This window comes from Sapajus apella, unplaced genomic scaffold (genome assembly GCF_009761245.1).
Source record: "Sapajus apella isolate SASKATOON/1434 unplaced genomic scaffold, GSC_monkey_1.0 scaffold175, whole genome shotgun sequence".
NCBI classification, from domain to species: Eukaryota; Metazoa; Chordata; class Mammalia; order Primates; family Cebidae; genus Sapajus; species Sapajus apella.
Window position 1 is genome coordinate 334348 of NW_022437115.1, and position 22758 is coordinate 357105.

A 22758-nucleotide genomic window follows, 5' to 3' on the forward strand; every position below is an offset into this window, starting at 1 on the left:
GCCAGGAAGCCTCACCTTTGACTTTGCAGTAACAAACACAGTTTATATTCTCTCCTTTCTCAAAGCCAAACTTCTCGTCTGGATTCAGTATGTAATTCTCTCCATGTTCTAGATCCCAGAACCTACAAGGGAAAAGAAAGCAAGTCCCATGGAGGACCTGTGTTAGCCACGTTTCCCTCTGAGGGGTTTTTGAACCTGTGGAGCAAATGTTAAAAGCCAGGAAAAAGATACAGTTCATGAGACTCCTGATATGAAAATGAACACTGATGTTACATGTAGGATATTTTATGTCCTGTTTATAATCAAAGAAAGCAGTTACTGATAGAAGGTGCTTTGCGTATGGCATGAGGTCACCACAAGAACAGGAACTCCAAGCCCATGCAGAGCACGAGACAGCACCCAGATATCACACTGCACTAACGCAGCAGGCAGGAGAGAGACCAGCACGACTCATTCTAGTTATGCCATACTCCGAAAAACCAAGAAAACAGGTTCCAGGGGCAGACACCAGGGCAGGGCCCCCTGGGGGTAGGGGGAGCCCAGAGGGAGCGCAGGAGGGCAGGCAGGGATTCCTGGTTCTCTGATGCTTAGCTCCTCAGTCTGGGAGCTGGTGAATGGGTATGTCCAGCATGTGCGTGGTCATCATCATGTGCGCATTTTACAGCCCATATGGTATATTCCAACATAAAGCTGACGTAGAAGAGCCTGTTCCTCAGCGAATTCTCAGCGAGGGGCACTGGAAAGACAGACTCTCACCTGAGGGCGGCCTCCCCAACAGCCATCACAAGAAGGCTGCCTTCAATCAAAGTGATGTCTGCCTGGCAGCCAGTTTTCCCGCTCAGCTTGACCTGTGTAAAGAAACAACAAGGCAGGGACACTGTGCTTGCTGAGACTGCCTGTCCCGGCTTCGGGACCCTGGAGTCTCTGGTGCTCAGTTACTTCATGGAGACTCACCAAGGGTGGAAAACGCAGGGACGAGTGATGGAAACTCTGAGAGGTGACCTTGGGTTTTGAGATGCATAGGCTGAAGCAAACCACTACTCTCGCACATTAAATAATGGCTGCTGAGTGCATGGTGCAGGCAAGTAGCCACCACTGGACATGCTCTGGAGTGATCACTAAGTTGAGCTGGGTGCTCCCTGTTGAGTCCAACCACACACTTTGGGCAGGCCTATCATCCCTGTTCTGCAGAGAACAAACCTGGCTAGGGCCCACCAGCCACTGGGGAGCTGAGCAGGGTATTTAAAGCCAGGTCCATGGACTAAACTGCACCTCCCAAACTCATATGTGGAAGCCCGAACCCCAAGTGTGACTGTATTTGCCTTCAGGAGGTACTTAAGGTTAATGAGGTCATGGGGTGGGTGAGCCGTGGCCCGAGGGGGCTGTGGCCATGGAAAGAGACACCATGGCTGGTGCTCATTCTCCCTTCCCGCCCTGTGAGGACACTGAGAGGAGGCCCCTGCTGGCTGCTTGACGTGGGGCATTAGCCTCCAGAACTGTGACAAAAGTCTGCTGTCATGTCATGTAGTCTGTGGTAGATTGTTACGGTGGTCTGAGGTGGCCCCTATGACCAGGTCCCTGTGACTAGTGCCTGTGTCCTCAGCCGCCCTTATAGAATATGTAAAGGACCGAATGAATGCTGACTGAGGAAAAGTCAGCTCTGTCATCTACAAGAGCATCTTTGCGGAAAGTTTAGTGGCCTCCAGGGAGCATGGATTCCTGTGGAATAAACCAGCTGGAAGCTGGGGATACGGTCGCCTACCCACTGGGTTCTACAGGTGGAATGAGAGTCTATGCAGTTCAGCGTGTTTCTCTTACTTGCACCCCAGGTCATGAGGGGTGCAGCTTGTGGGTTGGCCCAGGCTGTCTCCCATCAGGCCCCGCAGCCACCTAAAGATGCAGGAAAATCTCCATCTCTTTTGTTTCCTTCTCCTGTGAGCTGAATGTGATGTGATCAGTAATGACACCGCCGGCTACGTTAGCCGCCCTAACACAGATGATAGGCTTTTCAGGCTTGCTATCCGGAAGAGAAAGGGCTGTCCCTGAGGCCAGAGTGAACCTGGCCTGAGCTCCCCAGCATGAGCCCCCGAGCCTGCTCCCACTCACCTTCATCACTTCTTCTGCTTCGCGCTCAGGAGGCACCATGTACAGGGACAGCCGGAGGTTCTCTGTGACCACCACCAGCGCCTCCCTCTTCTCCACATAAAACAGCGTCTGGATTGCGCTGTCTGCGGACACCACCTGAGTGGTCTTGCCCTTCTCATCCACATAGTGCACCGTCCCTGGGGACAAAGGTAGGGTCACTACATAAGGAGGCCCTTGTTTATCCATTTCCACGACCCTCACAAGAAGCCATTTCTATCAACTTAAGGACACTTTCAAAGCAAAGCATCTTCCGTATAAGAACTTAAAAATGTGCCCAGTATGGTGGCTCAGGCTTGTAATCAGGTGATCTCACCTGAGGTCAGGAGTTCAAGGCCAGCCTGGCCAACAGGGTGAAACGCTGTCTCTACTGAAAATAGAAAAACTAGCTGGGCATGGTGGTGGGTGCCTGTAATCCCAGCTACTTGGGAGACCTAGGCATGAGAATCACTTGAACCCAAGAGGTAGAAGTTGCTGTGAGCCGAGATCATGCCACTGCACTCCAGCCTAGGTGACAGAGAGAGACTCTGCCTCAAACAAAAAAAAAAAAAAAAATGTACTTAAAAATGAAGCATGTGACCCGACCTTACCGGCTGCAACTTCCACTTTATGGGCTTAGCTCATCCTCCAGCTGTCTCTATTGATTCCTTCTCCGCCCCATCTTGGTGGATTTCACATCCACCCTGCTGACCCTGCAGATCTGGCAGCCTCGGAGCTCTGTGTCCATCTCATGCCCTCTACACACTGAGGCCCTAAATGATGAGCCCTCTCTGTGGCCGCTGCTCCCTGTCCCTTCTGCCCCGGGTGTCGCTGCTGTGCCGCCTGCCTCCTGGCAGGCCCTTAACCTCCACAAGCTGCTCCAGGTCTGAGCTACAGGACTCAGCTGAACCCAGTGCGGAACCCCACTCCTCCTGCCCTGCCCGAGCCTGTTCCAGTGCTGGCCAGCCACTCTGTCTGAAGCCCCTGTGCCGGCTTGGAGACTCGGGCTCATTTCTGCTGCTGTGCAGCAGCCTCCTCTGGGAGCCTTCTCGCCTTCCCCTCCCATCTTTTGCCCGATGGCTAATGAGTTCTTATTTTTATTATTCTTTTTCTAAGAGACAGGTTCTCACTGTGTCAGCCAGGCTGCAGTACAGTGACATGCTCATAGCCTACTGCAGCCTTGACCTCCTGGGTTCAAGTGATCCTCCCACCTAGGCCTCCCAGGTAACTGAGACCACGGGCAAGCACCACCACACCCAGAACAAGTTCTTATTCAACAGAAAAATTCAAGACGATCTAGAGGCGAGTGGTGACACTAACTAGTATTTAATAAGCATATGGAACATGGCAGGCTCAGTTCTTAGCATCTTCACAGGTGGTAACTGGCTAGACACCAGTATTATCCCCATTTTCCACAGAAGGACATGACGCACATTGATGAACTCACCCCCGAAGCCCATAGCTCCTGGACCACCACCAGAAATTTGCAGCCCACAGGCCGCCAGAGCCAGCTCCTCCCTGGCACGCACCTGCCTCCTCTAGGCAACCAGCGTCTCTCCCTTGTGGGCCTCATCCCTACACCCCCTTCTCATTCACCTAACCTGGCATGTCCCTCCTTGCCACCTCACAGTGCTGTACCCACTCAGATGTCCCCACTGGGATCTTCTCAATGTCCCCCCTCTAGTGGCTCTGACTCTTCACCTTCTAAAATGCAGTATTTCTCTTATTTAAAAATTACAAAAACCACAGAGCTCTGTCTGCTGTCATCTGTTTTCTTCTTCCTGTCAAGATCCAGCTGCTTGGTGAAACCAAGAAAAAGCCTCCTTTCTCCCGAGACCTGGCCACCTCTGTGTAGCTCTCATCTCCTCAGCTGCACCAGCAACAGACACACACAGACGTCTGTGACCCAACAGATGTCACATGGCTGTTAGAGATGCGCTTTTCTTTTAACTTCATATTGCATTTATTGTGGCCTTGGCTGGGCAGCTCATCTCCCTCGTACAGTAAGGAGGAGCGGGCTGAACACCAGACACACTGTGCCCAGTGCTGACCTCCTGATGAAGGCTGGCCAGGGGCTGCAAGCTGCAGTGAAACCCCCTGCCCTGTCCACACCTCATTCCCACACCCTAGCCAAGTACCTGACATACAGTAGGTGCTTGATAATAACATAGATTGAATACCAGGGGTGCCACCAAAGAATCTTTCCAAAACTATCTCTGGTGCCACGCAGTCAGTGTGTGACAGTTGATTAAAAGCCTCCTCATGAAAACCCTTCAAACACAAGCAAAGCTCAACTTGTGTATGAGAACAAAGTGATGGCAACCTTTCAACAGCGGACGGTGGCCTGCAGAGAGCGGCTGCCGTGGCACTCCACCAGCACACATCACCGTCCTGTGCATCTTGCTGCGATTACCATCACTGTTCTATGCACAACACCATCCATGAGTTTAACTTCCCTACAGGTGCTGCTAAAACGCTAGGACCCTTGAGAATCACAACCAAAGTTCCTCACCATCCATCAGACTGACAAAGAACGACAGCCCCTCCTGAGACCCCAACTTCAGCAAGCTTCCAGAGCTGCTCTTCTTCCAGTTAAACATGTCCAGAGCCTTCTCGTCGCCGCTCACAGCTGCCTTTGCCAACTGAACCAGGTCCCTGAAAGCAAACATGACACAAAGTCAAGATTCTTCCACGTTCCTGGAGTGACTTGGGGCTGGGGCCCCTCCTAGACCAGGAGCAGCCCGTTTCCCACTTCCCCCAGTGCAAACACATGCACGGGTCACAGGGTGAGCCCCACACTTACTCGCCAGGAGGGGGGAGCCGGAAGATGCAGTGCGTGAGGTGTTTCCCATATTCGTGTTTCAGCAGGGGCATCCCTTGCACTCGGCCCCTTTGGTCCAGCCTCCACAAGAGCAAGACACCAAGCTGCAAAGACCCAATACTACATGTTAGGACACGTGTCCTGACAGAATGACTGGTGGAAGGCAAAAGGTGAACTGTGCAACAAGATATATGCACATTCATTTCTAAAAAATTACAAAACTACCGCATGTACACCATGACAATTTCAAACAATTCCAAAGTGTTAAAGAACTAGAAACCCTTTTATAGAGCATTCTCTTTCTTCATGCCTAGAGATGGCCACTGCTATATATTCAAGGTTTTTTTGTTTTTGTTTTTAAGTTTTTTTGAGACAGAGTCTCGTTCTGTTGCCAGGCACCGGGCTGGAGTGCAATGGCGCAATCTCGGCTCACTGCAACCTCCACCTCCTGGGTTCAAGCAATTCTCCTGCTTCAGCCTCCTGAGTAGCTGGGACTACAGGTGCGCACCACCACGCCCAGCTAATTTTTGTATTTTTAGTACAGACGGCTTTTCACCACGTTGGCCAGGACGGTCTTGATCCCATAACCTCATGATCCGCCCGCCTTGGCCTCCCAAAGTGCTGGGATTACAGGCACTAGCCACCATGCCCGGCCTATATTCAAGTTTTTAAAATAAACTTTTAACTTTGGAATAGACTCCCATTTGCAGAAAAACTGCACAGACAGTGAAGAGTTCTCTATCTTCCACCCACTCCCCTATTATTAGGTCTTACCCTGGCATAGCACAGTGTTTACTATTAGTGATTACTGTTGAGTTATTGTTAACTAAGTCCACATTTCAGTCACACATCCTCAGTTCTTCCCCAATACCCCTTTCTGTCCTAGGACACCAACTGGGACACCACATGACATCTGGCCTCTGTGTCTCCTCAATTCTTCCCCAATACCCCTTTCTGTCTCAGGATCCTGATTGGGACCACCATGTGACATTTGGCTGCTGTGTCTCTTTGGGCTCCTATGGGCTGTGACACTGTCTCAGGCTCTTTGTCTTGAGGCCCTGGACGATTTGAGCCCTGCTGGCCGGATATATCATGGGATGCCCCTCCACTGGGATTGTTGATGGTTTTTCTCATAGTTACCTGGGGCGGAGGGTGTGGGGAGGGGGAGCACAGAGCTGATGCGCCTTCTCTGCATGCTGCATCCCCATGACTTGTCACTGTCGGTGCTGACCTTGATCACCTGGTGGAGGTCGCGCTTGTGGGGTCTTTCCACTGTGAAGCGGCTCTTCCCCCGGCCCCCTCTCCACCCTGTACTGTTCAGAAGGACGTCACTCTGTGCAGCCCACACTTGAGGAATGGGAGTTTTACTCTACCCTGAGGGGTGAAGCATCTATGTAAACTACCTGGGCTTCTTCAGCATGGGAGATTTGCCTCTTCCCTACCATTTACTTACTCATTCAATCCTGTGTATCAGGATGGACACGGGGATATTTACTTCCCATTCTGGGTTACCATCCAAGGCTGCCTCGTGTATGCTGGCATGCTGTTGCTCACACTACACCAGCTTTAAGCTCTTCAGTTGGCCTCTGTGTCCCTCTCATGTGCCTCATCACCTGGGTTTGGTGAGCACTTCCTTTCTGGTGCCCTAAAATTACCTAGGCTCATTTTTCATTTTTTTTTTTTTTCTCTTCTTTGGGACAGGGTCTCACTGTGTTGCCTAGGCTGGAATGGAGTGGTATAATCACAGCCCACTGCAACCTTAGCCTCTGGAGTAGCTGGGAATACAGATGCTAACCACCACACCTGGCTAAATTTTGTATTTTCTGTAGATATGTGGTCTCACTATGTTGCCCAGGCTGATATCAAACTCCAGGGCTCAAGCAATTTTCCCACCTCTGCCTCCCAAAGCGCTAGGATTACAGGTGTGAGCCACAGAGCCTAGCCTAGGCTCAGTTTTCTATTCCAGTCCTAGAATCAGCCATTTCTCCAAGGAGCCCTGGTTGCTTTATTAGAGAATGGAGTTAGAAGCAAAGACCTGGTGCTGGGCACGCTGCATGCTCAATTTAAAATCATCACAGTGGCAAATGCATGGCACAGACAAGTGCCATCAAAGTTCTGGGAAGGGGAAGGCAGCTCCATGAGGACGGCTGGCAGTGCCTCCGTGACTGGGGAGGCGGTTGGCGGTGCTGAAGAGCAGCATCGCCATCTGAACCCGTGTGCATGCTTCTTCTGCTTTGATGCCAAGCACACCCCAGGGGACTCTTCCTGGACCAAAACTGGGGGACACGTTAGCCCACTGTGTGCTCTTCTTCCCACCACCCTTTCAGGCAGCACCAACTCCCATCTCCCCCAATGCTGGACAGGAAGAGGACTTTCAAATAACATCAGATTTAAAGGAAACTTATACAAGAAAGGTTTTGCAAGATCTAAGATACCATGTGGCATGTAAATACACGCCACAGGAATAGTATATATTATCATATGATTCTTAACTACAACAGCTTGATGAAGACAAGAATAAAAACACCATTGCAAGGCTGGGCATGGTGGCTCACGCCTGTAATCCCAGCACTTTGGGAGGCCGAGGTGAGCTGATCACTTGAGGTCAGGAGTTCAAGACCAGCCTGGCTAACATGGTGAAACCTGGTCTTTACTAAAAACACAAAAATTAGCTGGGCATGGTGATGCACACCTGTAATCCCAGCTACTTGGGAGGCTGAGGCAGGAGGATCACTTGAACATGGGAAAGAGAGGTTGCATGAACCGAGATCACACCACTGTACTCCAGCCTGGGTGACAGAGTGAGACTCTGTCTCAAAACAACTGTCCCAGGGTCCTGGCTTGGGTCTTCTCCGTCTTAATTTTTTGTACCTCTCACCACTCCTGAAGGTAATCTTTTGTGTGCAGGGTGTCCAACAACAATAAAACAAAAAACCCCCCACTATTGGTGTCTCTGTGTTAGTGATTTTAAAAATATTTTTAAAATAACGCTTGCATATTGAGAAAAAGCCTCACCTAACGATAGAAATGAAAATAAATGACCCTCCTTTCCCCTGTCCCAGCCTCCCCCCTGGAGCTGAGTAATGCGGTGACTCCCGTGTCTGCAAAGCATTTCATACACACCACATCCTCAGGGGTATTCATTCCTGTGTCCTCAGCCAGTCTTGTTTTTTTTCCCAAGTGACTTTACAGGTCTTTATTAGCACATACAAGCTTCTAGCTGACTGCTTCACCAGCACTCTGAACATCATCAGACAGACTGACATCCGTGTTTCCAGGCTGCTTCCCTGTGGGAAGAGGTTGCTGGACGCAAATGTTGAGAGCACCTGCACCCAGAAGCAGAAATCTCTGCTCAGGCGGATGCACATAAGCCCTTGTTCTGAGAGAGGGACAGGTGTCTACTATCAAGAGCTCCACTTCCACCAACTCATGGGAAAGGAAGTCACAGGATGCAATGAGTCAATACTCCCGATCCCCAGGTTTCCAGGAATGTGAGGATGAAGTACAGATGTAGAACCGGGCCTGAGGCGCCTCCACCTCTGCGGCTCAGGCTCTGCTCCTCACCCCGACTCTAGTGTTGAACTGCCCCAGGGTCCTGCCTTGGGTCTTCTCCGTCTTAATTTTTTGTACCTCTCACCACTCCTGAAGGTAATCTTTTGTGTGCAGGGTGTCCACCATCTGTGAATTCTGTTATTTTATACAGTATAATTTTATACAGTAAGACCCTAAAGAAAAGCTACCCCAAAGGTGAGAAACTAGCTCTACTTGTGAAAAGCAAGAGTTAAATGTACTAAGGGAGTAATGGGAAAGCAGCGTGTGCTGGGTGAGCATCTCATCTCATCTCGGTGGTGCCTTAAGGCATCAAAGCATGAGTTATGCTGGGGGTTCTCCAGTGGCACGTCACTGGGAAGCTTTGCTAAATGCTGGCTGGCCCTGCATCAAGGTCTGGGTTTACTTGGCCCTCACACTCGGTTCTGCTGGAGCTCCCCAGAAGGCGCGAGTGGCCTGGCCTGTCTGACATGCTCTCCTCTTCTCTACTGGTGAGACTTCTAAGGGACACTTAGTGGGATATCTTTTATAGGGATCGCAGTCACCCACCTCCCCAGTTACTGCTGATGAGAGCACTGTGGGCACTTGGCCTGAGCTAGACTTTGGGGTCCCCTCCCTGAGTCTGGACTTGGGACAGGGAGGAGGAGCAGGTCATCCTAACTTGGCTGTGCTCTCCTGTGAGACTGTGGGACACTCCAGTGGCCTCAGTTTAACTGCACTTCTAACTTCAGCTGGTCTGGGATGATTCCACTGGTAACCACAACAGGGTCTCTGGTGGAAGAGCAGGGAAGCCCCTTGCACCATGTCTGGGGAAGAGATGTCTCTGCCCTATGGCATTCGAAATGTTGTTCCCTTGTTATTACTTCTCTTCCTGCTTGAACTCATTATTAAATTAGTTCCAGCATAATCTTAGATTTTCCTAGAAGGATTAGGCATTTCTGCTCTTAAATATTCAGACTCACAGGACTTGATCAACTGATACCTGGGTTTCATTTTATATCAGGATTATCTATTTTTCTAGCTGTTTCTTTCTTTTTTTCAAGAGATGGGGTCTTGCTATGGTGCCCAGGCTAGACTCAAACTCTTGGGCTCAACTGATCCTCCTGCCTTGGCCTCCAAAGTAGCTGGGACTACAGGTTCATGCCACCATGCCTGGCTTGCTTGCTTCTTAATATAGTCAAGATGAGAATATAAAATTCGATGATTCTGAATTACTTTACACTAAAAGGGGATTGGCAGACATTTCCACAGCAGGGAGGTAGGAAAGATCACCAAGGAAGTAGAAATTTGGGGACAGGTCAATGTCATTAAGGGAGAATTGAACAGAAAAACTGAAAAAAATCCTCCAGAAAAAGGGAACAACCTGATAGAAAAATTGGCAAATAATATCATCAGAAACAGAAACAGAAATGGCTCCCATGAATGATATTCATCCTCGATAGCAAGAGAAACATAAATGGGACTCCTAAGGAACACTTAGACCCACTAGGGAACTGTTCTGGATTAAAACACTACTGAGATACTACTTTTCTTTTTTTCTTTTTTTGAGAAGGAGTCTTGCTTGGTCACCCAGGCTTCAGTGGTACAATCTCAGCTCACTGCAACCTCTGCCTCCTGGGTTCAAGCAATTCTCCCGCCTCAGCCCTGCAAGTAGCTGGGACTACAGGCATGCACCAGCATGCCCAGCTAATTTTTTGTATTTTTAGTAGAGATGGGTTTTACCGTGTTAGCCAGGATGGCCTCGGTCTCCTGACCTCCTGATTCACGGGCCTCAGCCTCCCAAAGTGCTGGGATTACAGGGGTGAGCGGCTGTGCCTGGTCGAGATACTACTTTCTAGGCAGTTCTGCTACTCAGATGCAGCTCTCTAAGGAGACAGGCTGTTGTGTGGTGTAAGCTGGTGCAGGCCCTAAGGCCAGTGGTGTGGGCAACTGCTAAGCCACAGGACATCGCTGGGACCCATCGACACCCACTTCTCGGTGTTTTTCTAAATGTATACATGTGCAAAATAGCAAAAGCATGTTACTCACTGCATCATTGTCTCATTAGCAAAAGATTGAAAACCATCAAAATGATAATCAACAGGAGGCTGGTTCAATAAGTTATAACATTCATATAATGAAAAGCTGGTTTAAAGATAACAAGGAAGTTTGCTATTAACCCATATGGAAGAATCACCAAGATATGCTATTAAATGGAAAAAGCAAGAGACGTGACAGTGTGTACAGTATGCCACCACTTATGTGAAAAAGAATGAGGAAATCAGGAGACAATGTCTTCTCTGCGATATTTCTGCCAAAAATGTATGAAATGAAACTATTATGAGGAGACAATCAAACACAGGCAATTTGAGTACTTTAGTGACAGCCTATAAAACAATCAGTCTATAGCCTCAAAACGTCAATTTCATGAAAGATTAAAAAAAGGGAAGGACGAAGGAAGGAAGGAAGGAAGGAAGGAAGGAAGGAAGGAAGGCAGGCAGGCAGGCAGGCAGGCAGGCAGGCTGGCTGATCAATGGACTGACCAGGGAATTGTTCTTGATGAAAAGAAACTAGCTAAAAGTGATAGCTCACACCAGTAATCCCAGCACTTTGGGAGGCCAAGGCAGGCGGATCACCTGAGGTCAGGAGTTCAAGACCAGCCTGGCCAATATGGTGAAACCCAGTCTCTGTCAAAATACAAAAATTAGCCAGGCGTGGTGGCGCATGCCTGTAATCTCAGCTACTTGGGAGACCTAGGCACGAGAATCACTTCAACCCGGGAGGTGAAGGTTGCAGTAAGCTGAAAATGTGCCACTACACTCCAGCCTGGGTGACAGAGGAAGACTCCATCTCAAAAAAAAAAAAAAAAAGAGCCTGGAGAGAAATAACAGTGAAATGCAATGCATGACCCTTTACTGGATTCTGGATTGGAAAAAAACAGCTCTAAAGGACATTCCTGGGGCAACTGGAGAAATGTGAATATAAAGTGCATCTTGGATGTTGGCATTGTCACTGATTCATTTCCTGAAGTGTCATAACTCTGCTGTGGCTGTGCAGGAGAATGCCCTAGGCCTTAGGAGAGTGACGTCTAAATATGCAGGGCTGAAGCATCATGTCTACAATAAACTCACAAATATTCAGGAAAAATACACATGCAGCAAGAGAGAAAGCAGACTTGGCAGTGGGAACAGCTGGCAAATTGACATGGAGGGTGTATGGGTGTCCCTGCACTGTTCTTTCAACTCCTCTCATAATTTAGAAACTTCAAAATCTCGAGTTAGAGAGATTATGCATTTGTGTGTACTGAAGAAATGGGAGAAATGGTAAGAAGCCATGTTTGCTGTAGGGCAGCCATGGGTCTGAGGAGAGAGGACATGGTCAGTCTTCACTCTAGATGCCTGTTACCCTTTTTGAATCTTGGAACACATGAGTGTGTTACCTGTCAATTAAGGAAACACATGATAACACTCTGCCACACAAGTGTGATTCAGCTGGCTCTGCACTGCGTCGCTCTGCTGTGGGTCTGTCCTGTGCACTGTGCAATGGGAGGCTGCATCCAGCACCCGCTGGGGTCCAGCAGTACCCTCCTCCCAAACAGTGACAACAGAAAATGTGTCTGGACTCTATCCCATGTCCCCTGTGGGGCAGAATCAACGGGGTAAGAAGCCCAGAGCTATACAAACAGGCCTAGGGAAAAGTGGCAGTATCTGAGTGCTCACCCCATCTTTCTGAATGGAGTTACCCAGCACAGTTCATTTATAACGGTGCAGCCATACCTATGCCACAGAGTGGCAAATTTTCAAGCTTTGCTTCCATTATAAAACAAAATCTACAATTGCATCTGACAAGATCAACTGAATTTAGCTACAAGACATTTCCTGTATTTTGAGGTTTCGTGCTCTGAAGAGCACGGACAGAGAAGGCCAGGATCTGAAAGCAGCGTCCTGCCCGTGTTGACTCACCCTGTCCCCAGACAGCAGGCAGTTCCCACTGGGGCTCCAACTGAGCACGGTGATGTCGGCCGTGTGTGTCGGGGACACCGGGTGCTGCTCCTTGTCCTGCTTGTTAAACACCGTCACTTCTCCAGTCTCCCAGCCTACAGCTAGCACCAGCCGTGTCGGGTGCCAGCACAGGGAAGCAACCCGGAACGGCCTCTCGACGTGTGTATCCGGCACGCACTCCCCCTGCATTGGACAAGAGATAAAATCCCACAGTTCAGAGAGGGACAGCTCCTTCAAGAACTTCTGTCTAATCTGTGGACTCCACGTAGGTGACAAGCTATAAAGGGCTACTTATTAAGGTAATGTTCTCAGTAGGCTCTTTAACTTTTCATGAACACATACCAGCCTGGCTCCTAGCTGAGCTACTAAAGCAGAAGGTTACCTGCACTTAGCTAACAACCCCGACCACTGTGTCAAGGAGTGCCACCTCCTCCCCATGGCTGCTGGATGGCTGGCACGTATCTTAGTGGGTGTGGCTGGGTTCCATAAAACCTTATTTACAAAAACCGGCAGTGAGCCAGCAGGTGAGGTTTGTCGCCACAAGGGTCTCAAGTGTGGCCCAGAGACTCCAGGACCCTTTCAGGGCTCTGAAAGGTGAAAATTATTTTCAGAATGATACTGACATTTGCGGTGCCATTCATACTCTCCTTCTCTCACGAGTCTATAGTGGTGCTTTTCTAAGGCTGTGTGATGTGGTGATGTCACTGATGACAGCTCGTGAGATACGTGCTGTGTTTTTTTTCTTTCTTTTTTTTTTTTTTTGAGACGGAGACTTGCTCTGTCACCTAGGCTGGAGTACAGTGGTGCAATCTTGGCTCAATGCAACCTCTGCCTCCCGGGCTCAAGTGATTCTTCTGCCTCAGCCTCCCGAGTAGCTGGGACTACAGGTGTGTGCTACCACGTCCAGCTAATTTTTGTATTTTCAGTAGAGATGGGGTTTCACCATATTAGCCAGGCTGGTCTTGAACTCCTGACCTCGTGATCCACCTGCTTGGGCCTCCCAAAGTGCTGTGATTTCAGGTGTGAGCCACCATGCCCGGCCATGTGCTGTGTTTTCTTTTTTTTTTTTTTTTTTTTTGAAGGTGAAAAAAATTTTATTATTATAAGTATCAGTTACAAGAAATAATATTAAAACAATGTTCTTAAAATTTAATATTTTTCCCACTTCAAATTCCTGGAAATGTAAACACAAAATCTTTCAGTTTTTCTTGTTGAAATAAAGTGTTCTGAATAAATCTACTGATTTTATATTTTTCTAAGATTTTCTAAAGAAGTAGTAGCTTTAGGGAAGATATAATGTGTTTTCAGAGATTAACTTGGTTTGCCCCCAGTTCTTTCACTGGGCTTAGGGGCCATCTTCTGTGATCTCATCATTATCCGATAGATCGTCATTTTGAAATCCTAAAGCTTTTCTTGTGCCAACTGAAAACACGGAAATATGCTGTTGACTATTTTATAATAGTATGCTTTAGATCTTCTAAATTTAAAAATTTTATAAAACTGCTATAATTTTGGAATTTAATAATATTTATTCTTAAAAAAAATCCCATTTACATGTTACAGACTCCTGCAAGGGAGAATCTACTCAAAAAAAATGGGCAAAACTGGGCTTGGTGCTGGGCTAGTCTGAGCCATAAGGCTGGCACGGCCTTTGCAGAGCTGCCAACGTATGGAGCAGCCTGCCAGCAGTCAGAGGAGCCGCTGACCAGCACCGAACCAGCTGCAATGGCGTGTGTGTGTGTGTGTGTGTGTGTGTGTGTGTTGGGGTGGGGCGCAGAGGCAGGGCTTAGCCACTTTCACCTGAAGGATTAATACATCAATTATGCAAATGGACGAGGCAGCGTCTTCTTTGCAGGCAGCACAGCATGTGCGTGACTGGAAGGCTGAGGAAGGGTATGGAAGGCTATGTCGGCATCAGGGAAGGAGAGTGTGATGTGACAGGCGGCAGGGCCAGAACTGGGGGTGCTGAGGGTTACATCAGGAACTCCATGCTCATCCAAAGGGCAGCACAGGGCCAGGGAGGTGGGAGCGGCGGTGATTCCATCTGTGAGGCCAAAAGACAGGCCACGTCTGGCTGCCATGTGGAGTAGAGGAGGCCTGTAAGGGTGCAGCTGCCACAGTAGGAAGCTGTGCTGGTGTCCAGGAGAGCGGGATGAGAGTCTAGAGAAGGGAAAGGTGGATGGAAGGGCAAGAAGTAGCACACTTGCCAGAGGTTCCAAGGGAGAAACTGGGAGGATATGGTGATGGATTACAAGGCAGGGGAGTGGGAGATGTCAATAGTCATGCCCAGGTCCCTGTTCTGGAAACCAGGACAAAGAGGGTACCTTTCATTGAGATGGGAGGTGCCCATCTCAGTGAGCAGGAGGTATGAGGGAGATACGAGGCAGGGAAGGGTGGGGAACAATTTCAGTTCAGTCCTGTGTAATTTGAGGTCTCCTTGAAACATCCCAGAGACGTCAGGAAGGCAGCTGGGTCCCTAAGCTTACAGCTCTGAGGGAACTTCTAGGCAGGAGACGTTATGTCTGCAAGCCACTGGGCATGCTCAGATCACAGGAGAAGGAAGAAACAAAGAGGAGCCTTGAGCAAGCTCTGCGGAAGGCCATGGTATTCACAGGCTGGAAACCGAGGAAGAGCTGGCAAAGCCATGGAGGCCTGGCAGGGAATGCCCTGCCCCTGTGCTCTCGGCATGTTTCCCAGAGGACTTCACAGGAGTGTGGCACAGACAAGGACTCCAAAGTACTATGAGGTTGACACCAAGAGGCAAGTGATGACTGTTGCTGCTTGGGTGAAGTTGTGGCAGTAACAGGGAGCCTGCAGAGGGCTGAAGAGTGAGTGGAGGAGGAAACCCCATTTTCTTTGTGGAGTTTTAGGGCACTGAGCACTGAGAGGCGGCTGTGGAAGTTTGAGGAGCTTGGAGAAGCTGTTAGAGGTTGAACTGTGCCCCCACAAAGATATGCGGAAGCCCTATCTCCTGGTCCTTGTGACGTAGCCTCCCTTGGAAATAGGGTCTTTGCAGATGTGGGTAAGCTAAGACCAGGTCATTAGAGCAGGCCCTAGTTAAACGTGCCTGGCATCCTTTTAGAAAGAGGAGAAGACACGCAGAGGAGAAGGCTGTGCGACAGCAGAGGCAGGGCAGGGGCAGCACATGTGCCAGCCAGGGAGCACCAAGGCTTGCTGGGAACAGCAGGAGCAGGCCAGCAGCTCGGAGCAGACTCTCTCCCCTCAGCCTTCGGAGCCAGCAGGCCCTGCTGATACCTGACCTTGCAGTTCGGGCCTCCAGGGCCACCAGAGTACCTTGCTGTTGTTTTCTGCCACCCAGTTTGTGGGAATGATTGGAGTTCCAAACAGCCACTGTGGAGCATGGAGGAGGGTGCTGTCAGAGGAGCCTGCCTCAGGATCCACAAGCAGCACTGAGAGGCCATTTCTGGTGGTGACCGTGAACTGACAGTGCTTGATGCTGATAAGCATTAGCATTCCTAAGCACATCCCCACGCCAACAGCCAGGGTGAAAGAACTGCCCACATACGAGGGCTTTTATAACTCGGGGATTTGACCTCTGTGCAAACTGATGATGGATGTTGTTTTCTTCATGAATAAGCTAGAGTTTGTTTGAAAACATATACACATGTACACACATATGTACCACATGCATACATGCACATACACACGTGTGCACACACATGCGCATACATCCCCCCCACAAATACATGCACATACAGATGCACACACACACACACACAGATCCACACACATACAGCTGCGCACACACCCCAACATGTATACAGATGCACACACATCCATATGCACACACGTGCACACAGAGGCACACACATACATGTGCGCATCAATACACCCCCAACATACATACACACACATACAGATGCACGCACACCCATATGTATACACATGTGCACACACATACCCATATGCACACACATACATATGCTCATACACACACCCACACACACACCCATATGCACACACACACACAGATGCACGCATATACATGTGCGCATACACACACCAATACACATACAGATGCACATACACACATACACATACCCATATGCACAAACACACACACACACGAGAACAACAATTACAAGGGCCAGAAGATAGCACAGTCAGGCTCCTTGCTTCTGAGCACTCGCCTGCTCCAGGTAAATATCCACGCTGCCTGTCGAGGTGGTGCTGATGTAGGCGACTGCCAGGAACGGATGGACGGGGTGCCAGCTGATGTGCGAGGGTGACCCTGCTGCCTCTGGGGCTTCTAACCGGTGGTCAAAATAGAGGGCCATGACGGAACTCAGGCCTGGTCAGCACTGAAAGCTGCAAGGGTAAAAAAATGACCAAGTCCAGTTGGTTTTAAAAAAGACAAACAATCCAGCAAGAAACTGAAGGTGAAAAGGAAAAAACAAAAAAAAAAAAAAAAGAAAGAAAAGAAACAAAATGTACATGGAATGACAAAAGGGAGGCATCCCAAACCCACAGTCGCAAGACCGTTGGCAACTTGAAAACGCCTTGTGGACCGAGCAGGCAACCTGATGTGAGGAGAATGCCAACAGGGAGAAATGCAGCATGAGAGGCAGGGGTTAGACCCAGAATTACCCAGGGTGTGACAGAAACGAGTACAGCTCACTGCCAGCAAAGGAGGAAAGAAAGAAGAGCCCTGCAGCCTATACTACACGTGCGATCCTCGGTAACTGTCATTCCAGTCACTGAAGAACAATTTCTATTTCTGCACTTGCCTTTTTTTCCTTTTTAGACAAAGTCTCACTCTGTCGCCCAGGCTAGAGTGCAGTGGTATGATCACGGTTCACTGCAGCCTCAAACTCCTGAGCTCAAGTGAGCCTCCTACCTCAGCCTCTCAATTAGCTGGGACTGCAGACATGCACTACTACACCCAGCTAATTTTTAAATAATTTTTGTAGACACAAGGTTTTGCTATGTTGCCCAGGCTGGTCTCAAACTCCTAAGCTCAGGCAATTCTCCTGCCTTGGCCTCCCAAAGAGCTGGGATTACAGCCATGAGCCACTACGCCAAGCCTATAGGTGACTTTTAAACAACATTTTCAAACAAAATAAAAGTAAATTGCTCCTGAAGAGAGTACTGGCACAGAAAAAACCAGTACTCAATTTTCAGTAAGGCATAAAATCGAAGACTGTCTCCTACCTCTGACTCATAGGTGGTAGAAGACAGAAGCCTTCCTCTATTAGAGAGTCAACAACACACAGCCACAGCAGCTGTGAGATGCTGAGCTTGATCAGTTATGTGAACTGAATCTCTCATTCTTCCTTTCAGATCTGGAAAAGAGATACATATTGTCCCTTTTCAGGAGGAGTAGGGTGATAAATGAAGTGACAGTCTGGTTACTGCTCACTTTTTTACACCTCAGTCAGTTTGGGGAAGTTAATTGGCAGAGAAGCTTATTTGTAGACTGGTCTGCCACCATTTAAAATTACTCAGGCCGGGTGTGGGGGCTCATGCCTGTAATCCTAGCACTTTGGGAGGCTGAGGTGGGCAGATTGCCTGAGCTCAGGAGTTCAAGACCAGCCTGCGCAAAATAGCGAAACCCCCCTCTCTACTAAAAATACAAAAAATTAGGCATGCTGCATGCCTATAATCCCAGCTATTCAGGAGGCTGAGGCAGAAGAATCGCCTGAACCCAGAAGGTGAAGGTTGCAGTGAGCTGAGATCCTGCCATTGTACTCCAGCAATAGAGCCAGACTCTGTTTCAGAAAAAAAAATATTCAATTTCATATCCATCATGACAACTATCAGAAAAATAGAGGATGTGGGGAAACTCGAACGCTTGTACACTACTGCTGGGAATGTAAAATGGTACAGCAGCTGTGAAGAAGTCTGGCTGTTCCTAAAAACATGAAACATAGAATTACCATTTGATCCATCAATTCCACTTCTGGATAAATAGTTCAAGTATTGAAAGAAACTTGAACAGGCATTTATACACCCATGTTCACAGCAGCATCATTCACAATAGCTAAAAAGTAGAGGCAATCCAAATGTCTATTGATGGATAAAGTGCACAAAATGTCTACTTGTATAGCGGAATATTATTTAGCCTTAAAATTCTGATACATGTTACAAGATGGGTGAAGCTTGAAGACAATATGCTAAATGAAATAAACCAGACACAGAAAGATAAATGCTGTATGATTCACTTACATGAGGAACCCAGAGTAGTCAAATATGATAGAGACAGAAAGTAGCCAGGTGTGGTGGCTCACACCTTAAATCCCAGCACTTTGGGAGGTTGACGCAGGCAGACTGCTTGAGGTCAGGAGTTTGAGACCAGTCTGGCCAACATGGTGAAACACCGTCTCTACTAAAAATACAAAAAAATTAGCTGGGTGTGGTGGCGTGCACCTGTAATCCCAGCTACTTGGGAGGCTGAGGCAGGGGAATTGCTTGAACGAGGGAGGTGGAGGTTGCAGTGAGCAGAGATTGTGCCACTGCACTCCAGCCTGGGTGACAGAGAGAGACCCCAACTCGAAAACAAAAAGAAAGTAGAAGGGTGGTTGCCAGGGGCCGGTGGGGGGGAACGAGGAAAGAATTTCTGTTTGGGATGATGAGAAAGTTCTGAAGACGACTGCGGTGATGGTTACACAACATCATGGATATACTTAAAGCCCCTGAACTGTATGCTTACACATGGCTGAAATAGCAAACTTCATATTACATATGTTTAGCCACAATTAAAAAGCATTAGGCTGGGCACGGTGCTTCACATCTGTAATCTTAACACTTTGGGAGGCCAAGGGGGAGGATTACTTGAGCCAGAGGTTTGAGACTCATCTAGGTAACATAACCTTGTCTCTACAAAAAATTTAAAAATTAGCTCGGCATGGGGGTGTATACCTGTAGTTCCAGGTCTCAGGAGGCCAAGGTAGGCAGGCTGTTTGAGGCCAGGAGGTTGAGGCTGCAGTGAGCTGTGACTGTAGCACTACAATCCAGCCTGGGTGATAAAGAGAGACCCTGTGTCAAACAAACAAACAAACAAACAAAAAATTGTTCAAAAATATTAGAGACCTGAAAAATTCTATCAAGAGAAGGGCACAATGGACTATGCTGTTTGCTTTCCTCAGTACACAGACTATAGGAGTGGAAACTGGGAAGACTGGTTTGGATCTGCAGGACACACTCTTCCATGAGAAGCTGGAAGACAGATATGTATGAGTGAACCATCATGTCTCATATGCTGCCTTTCTCCTATGAATATATGCCCTGAATACTAAACACAGTCATAATTTTTGCTCTCACCACCAGACTACACATTGGCAGACTATGGCCCTGGTGGTGTGGCTGGTTCCCTCTCCAGGGTCTCACCTGGCTGGAGGAGCAGGAGGCGGGTGGGAGTCAGAGGAGGGCAGACCCCAGTCTCCTGCACATACATCACTTAGGAGACATCTACACTGGGTAGGGCTCTGGTTTCTTTGAATAAAGTCCTCATGCAAAACTTCAAGTAAGGCCATTAAAAGTGAAAACACACCAGAACGGACCAGGCACAGTGGCTCGCACCTATAATTCCAGCACTTTGTGGGGGGCTGAGGCGTGAGGATCACTTGAGGTCAGTAGTTCGAGACCAGCCCGGCCAACATGATGAAACCCTGATGCTACTAAAAATAAATAAATAAATACAAAAAGTTAACCGGGGGTGGTGGCACACACCTGTAATCCCAGGTACTCTGGAGGCTGAGACAGAAGAATCACTTGAACCTGGGAGGTGGAGGTCGTAGTGAGCCGAGATAGCAGCACTGCACTCCAGCCTGGATAACAGGGCAAGACCTCGTCTCCAACAACAACAACAACAACCCACGAACAAACAAACACCAGATCAAAATCTGGGCAATTTAAAATAGCAAAAGAAGCCTTTAAATTAAAAAATATATATTTTACTTGTTTAGAGACAGGGCCCCCAGGCTGGAGAGCAGTGGTGTGATCATGGCTCACTGTAGCCTTGAACTCCTGGGCTGAAGTGATCCTCCTGCCTCAGTCTCCCAAGCAGCTGGGATTATCTCTCAAAATGAGTTTTTACATGCTGCAACCAGCCAAGGTTACAAATCCTGGGCTATGGGAAATTAGTATCTAACAAGATTACTCTGTGAAAATATTTCTGTGAAAAATGAGTGATGCATTAGTGCAACACTTTGTAGTAACTATGAAGGCTAACAGACCTAATGATTTTCTTTCCTGCTTGGGGTTTTTCTAGGTTCCCCCTGCTTCGGGTAAGGGGGCTCTTTCAGGGCTTGATGGCTTTGCTGTTGTCCTGTGCTTTTGCCCAGTGTCCCCACACAACGTTACACTTCGTGGCTGCATTTAGACTTTACTGTAAATGTGTGTTTCACTGTTCACACACTGCCCCCCATGTTATCTTCCCCACAGAGTGGGAGGAACCCAGTATTCCCAGCCCCTTGAAACAGTGCCTTGCACAGAACAGGCCCCACACAGATGAAGCTGTGTATTAGCAAAGAAAGATATTCTTCCTGTTGTTAGTTATTAATATAAGAAATGGGTTGCGGGCCTGCTTGAATGAGTTTCATTTTTACACAATGTATCAATATAACTGTTTATAGTTTCTTTCACTTGTATCTTAACAAGTTCCGAAAGAGTATTATCTGTGTAGTCAAAAAAGAAAAGTGAACACAAGAAGGAGATGGCTAACCATAAACTAGGTACTTGATGACAATCTATAATAGCATCAGTTTGGAAACAAGTATCCTCCCTTTCCTTGAAACAAAGTCCTTGTCTCTGGAACACAAAACTGGGAAATGTATCAACTTTGGGGAACCGGAGAAACAGTGTATTTATCCTAATCGATTTCTTCCTCTCACGTTCAGGCGCCCAGCGTCTGCAGAGCCTCTCTAGGTGCCTCCGTTAAACCAGCTTTTGGGAAAATCTGTTAAGCCCATTCAGCTAAGCGGCGCCTGGTCACAGGGCTCTGCGCAGCCTTCCTCCTCGGCGACGCTGGGCAGGGAACCCCAGGACGGGGCTCCACCGTGGACTCTCCGGGGCAGGCGCCCCGGGCCACCCTACAAAGCCTCGCCCTCCAGGCGGTAGTCCAGAGCCTCCGGCCTGCTCGGGGTCCGCGCTGCCTCCAGCGGACGGTACTGAGAAACCATGCGCTGGCGGGTCGGTGCAACGCGACCCTCAGGGCACCCCGGCGTGTGACCAAGCATAGAGCGTTTCTGTTTTGGTCCTCTCGTCTGCCCTGCTTCACCTGCGGGGTGCCCCGGCCCGCCCATTCCGAAGGGACTCGCCCAGTGACCGGAATCCACCGCGATTCCAGGCCGTGCCGGGACGGCGGCCAACGTCCCAAAGGTGATCCGGACCCCGCGCCAAGCCCGCCCCAGCCTCGATGGGACCCGCAAGGGGCTGCGGGGACTCGGCGGCGACGGCATCGTGGGAGGAGACGGGAGGGTTCCGACGCCCGCCCCAAGTCAGGTCCTCGGCCCCAAACCCCCGCCTGGCTCCTAAGGACCTGGGTCGGCCGCCCTAGTCCCAAGGCCACTTACCTCCGCCTGGCCGCTGAGCCGCCGCGCGTTGCCGGGACAACGGCGCGCCAGGAACGCGGAAACAGCCGAAGAGGAGCGAGGCGGCGCCGACGACGCCCGAACCGCCCCAAGCGGCCGGAAAGAGCCGAAGGCGATCGGGCACGCACTTGCGACTCTGACATCCGAGCGCCGGGGCCCGCGTTATTCTGCTCTACGGGAGGGAAGCGGGACGAGCTTTTTCTAGGAGAGGCAGCGGCGCGGGGCCGGCGACGGGTCGCCTTTGTATCGAGGGCGCGCTGTCACAGCCCCGATCCCGCGGGAGGCACTCCAGGTGGAGGAGGACCGCGGCATCCTTCTCTCCGGGGCGCGTTCCCCTCCCGCGCACCCCGAGGCGGGGCCTTTGCACCGCGGGGCGGTCTCAGCCCGGGCCTTCGCTGGCTCCGCGGCTCTGGTCTAGGCGTGGACGGCGTGGCTCGGGCGTTTCTGGAAAACGCGATGCGCTCGGCAGTGCCCTGAGCTGTTGGGTAACGGGGGGCGTCTGTCCACCTCCGGGGCCCGGACGCCAGAGAACGGAGGGAGGCAGGGAGCGCCCCCCGCCCCCAGACAGCAGCTGGCGGCCGGGCGCGGGGTTCGCGCCTGTGGTTCCAGCGCTTGGGAGGCCGGGGCGGGCGGATCGCTGGAGCCCCGGAGTTCGACACCAGCCTGGGCAACGTGGCGAGATCCTGTCTCTACAAAAACTAGCCGGGCGCGGTGGCGCCTGTAGTCTCGGCTACAG

At 49.7% G+C, this 22758-nt stretch overlaps 1 protein-coding gene across 2 annotated transcripts in view; it reads right to left on the reverse strand.

Annotated features, from left to right (window-relative positions):
- Positions 1-22139, reverse strand: part of IFT140 (intraflagellar transport 140) — a 101019-nt gene extending 78880 nt beyond the window's left edge. Inside the window, exons 1-8 of one of the 2 annotated variants that reach the window (XM_032268059.1) lie at positions 22005-22139; positions 16623-16800; positions 12433-12654; positions 4925-5046; positions 4634-4776; positions 2107-2282; positions 757-848; positions 16-122 (exon numbers count right to left, since the gene is read on the reverse strand). In XM_032268059.1, coding sequence (XP_032123950.1) covers positions 16-122; positions 757-848; positions 2107-2282; positions 4634-4776; positions 4925-5046; positions 12433-12654; positions 16623-16769 — 1009 coding nt within the window. In that variant the 5' untranslated portion in view covers positions 16770-16800; positions 22005-22139. Of the gene's footprint in view, positions 1-15; positions 123-756; positions 849-2106; positions 2283-4633; positions 4777-4924; positions 5047-12432; positions 12655-16622; positions 16801-19818; positions 19841-22004 lie in introns of those variants that run through there. The other variant, XM_032268060.1, reaches the window with a different exon arrangement.
- Between the last annotated feature and the right edge of the window lie 619 nt (positions 22140-22758).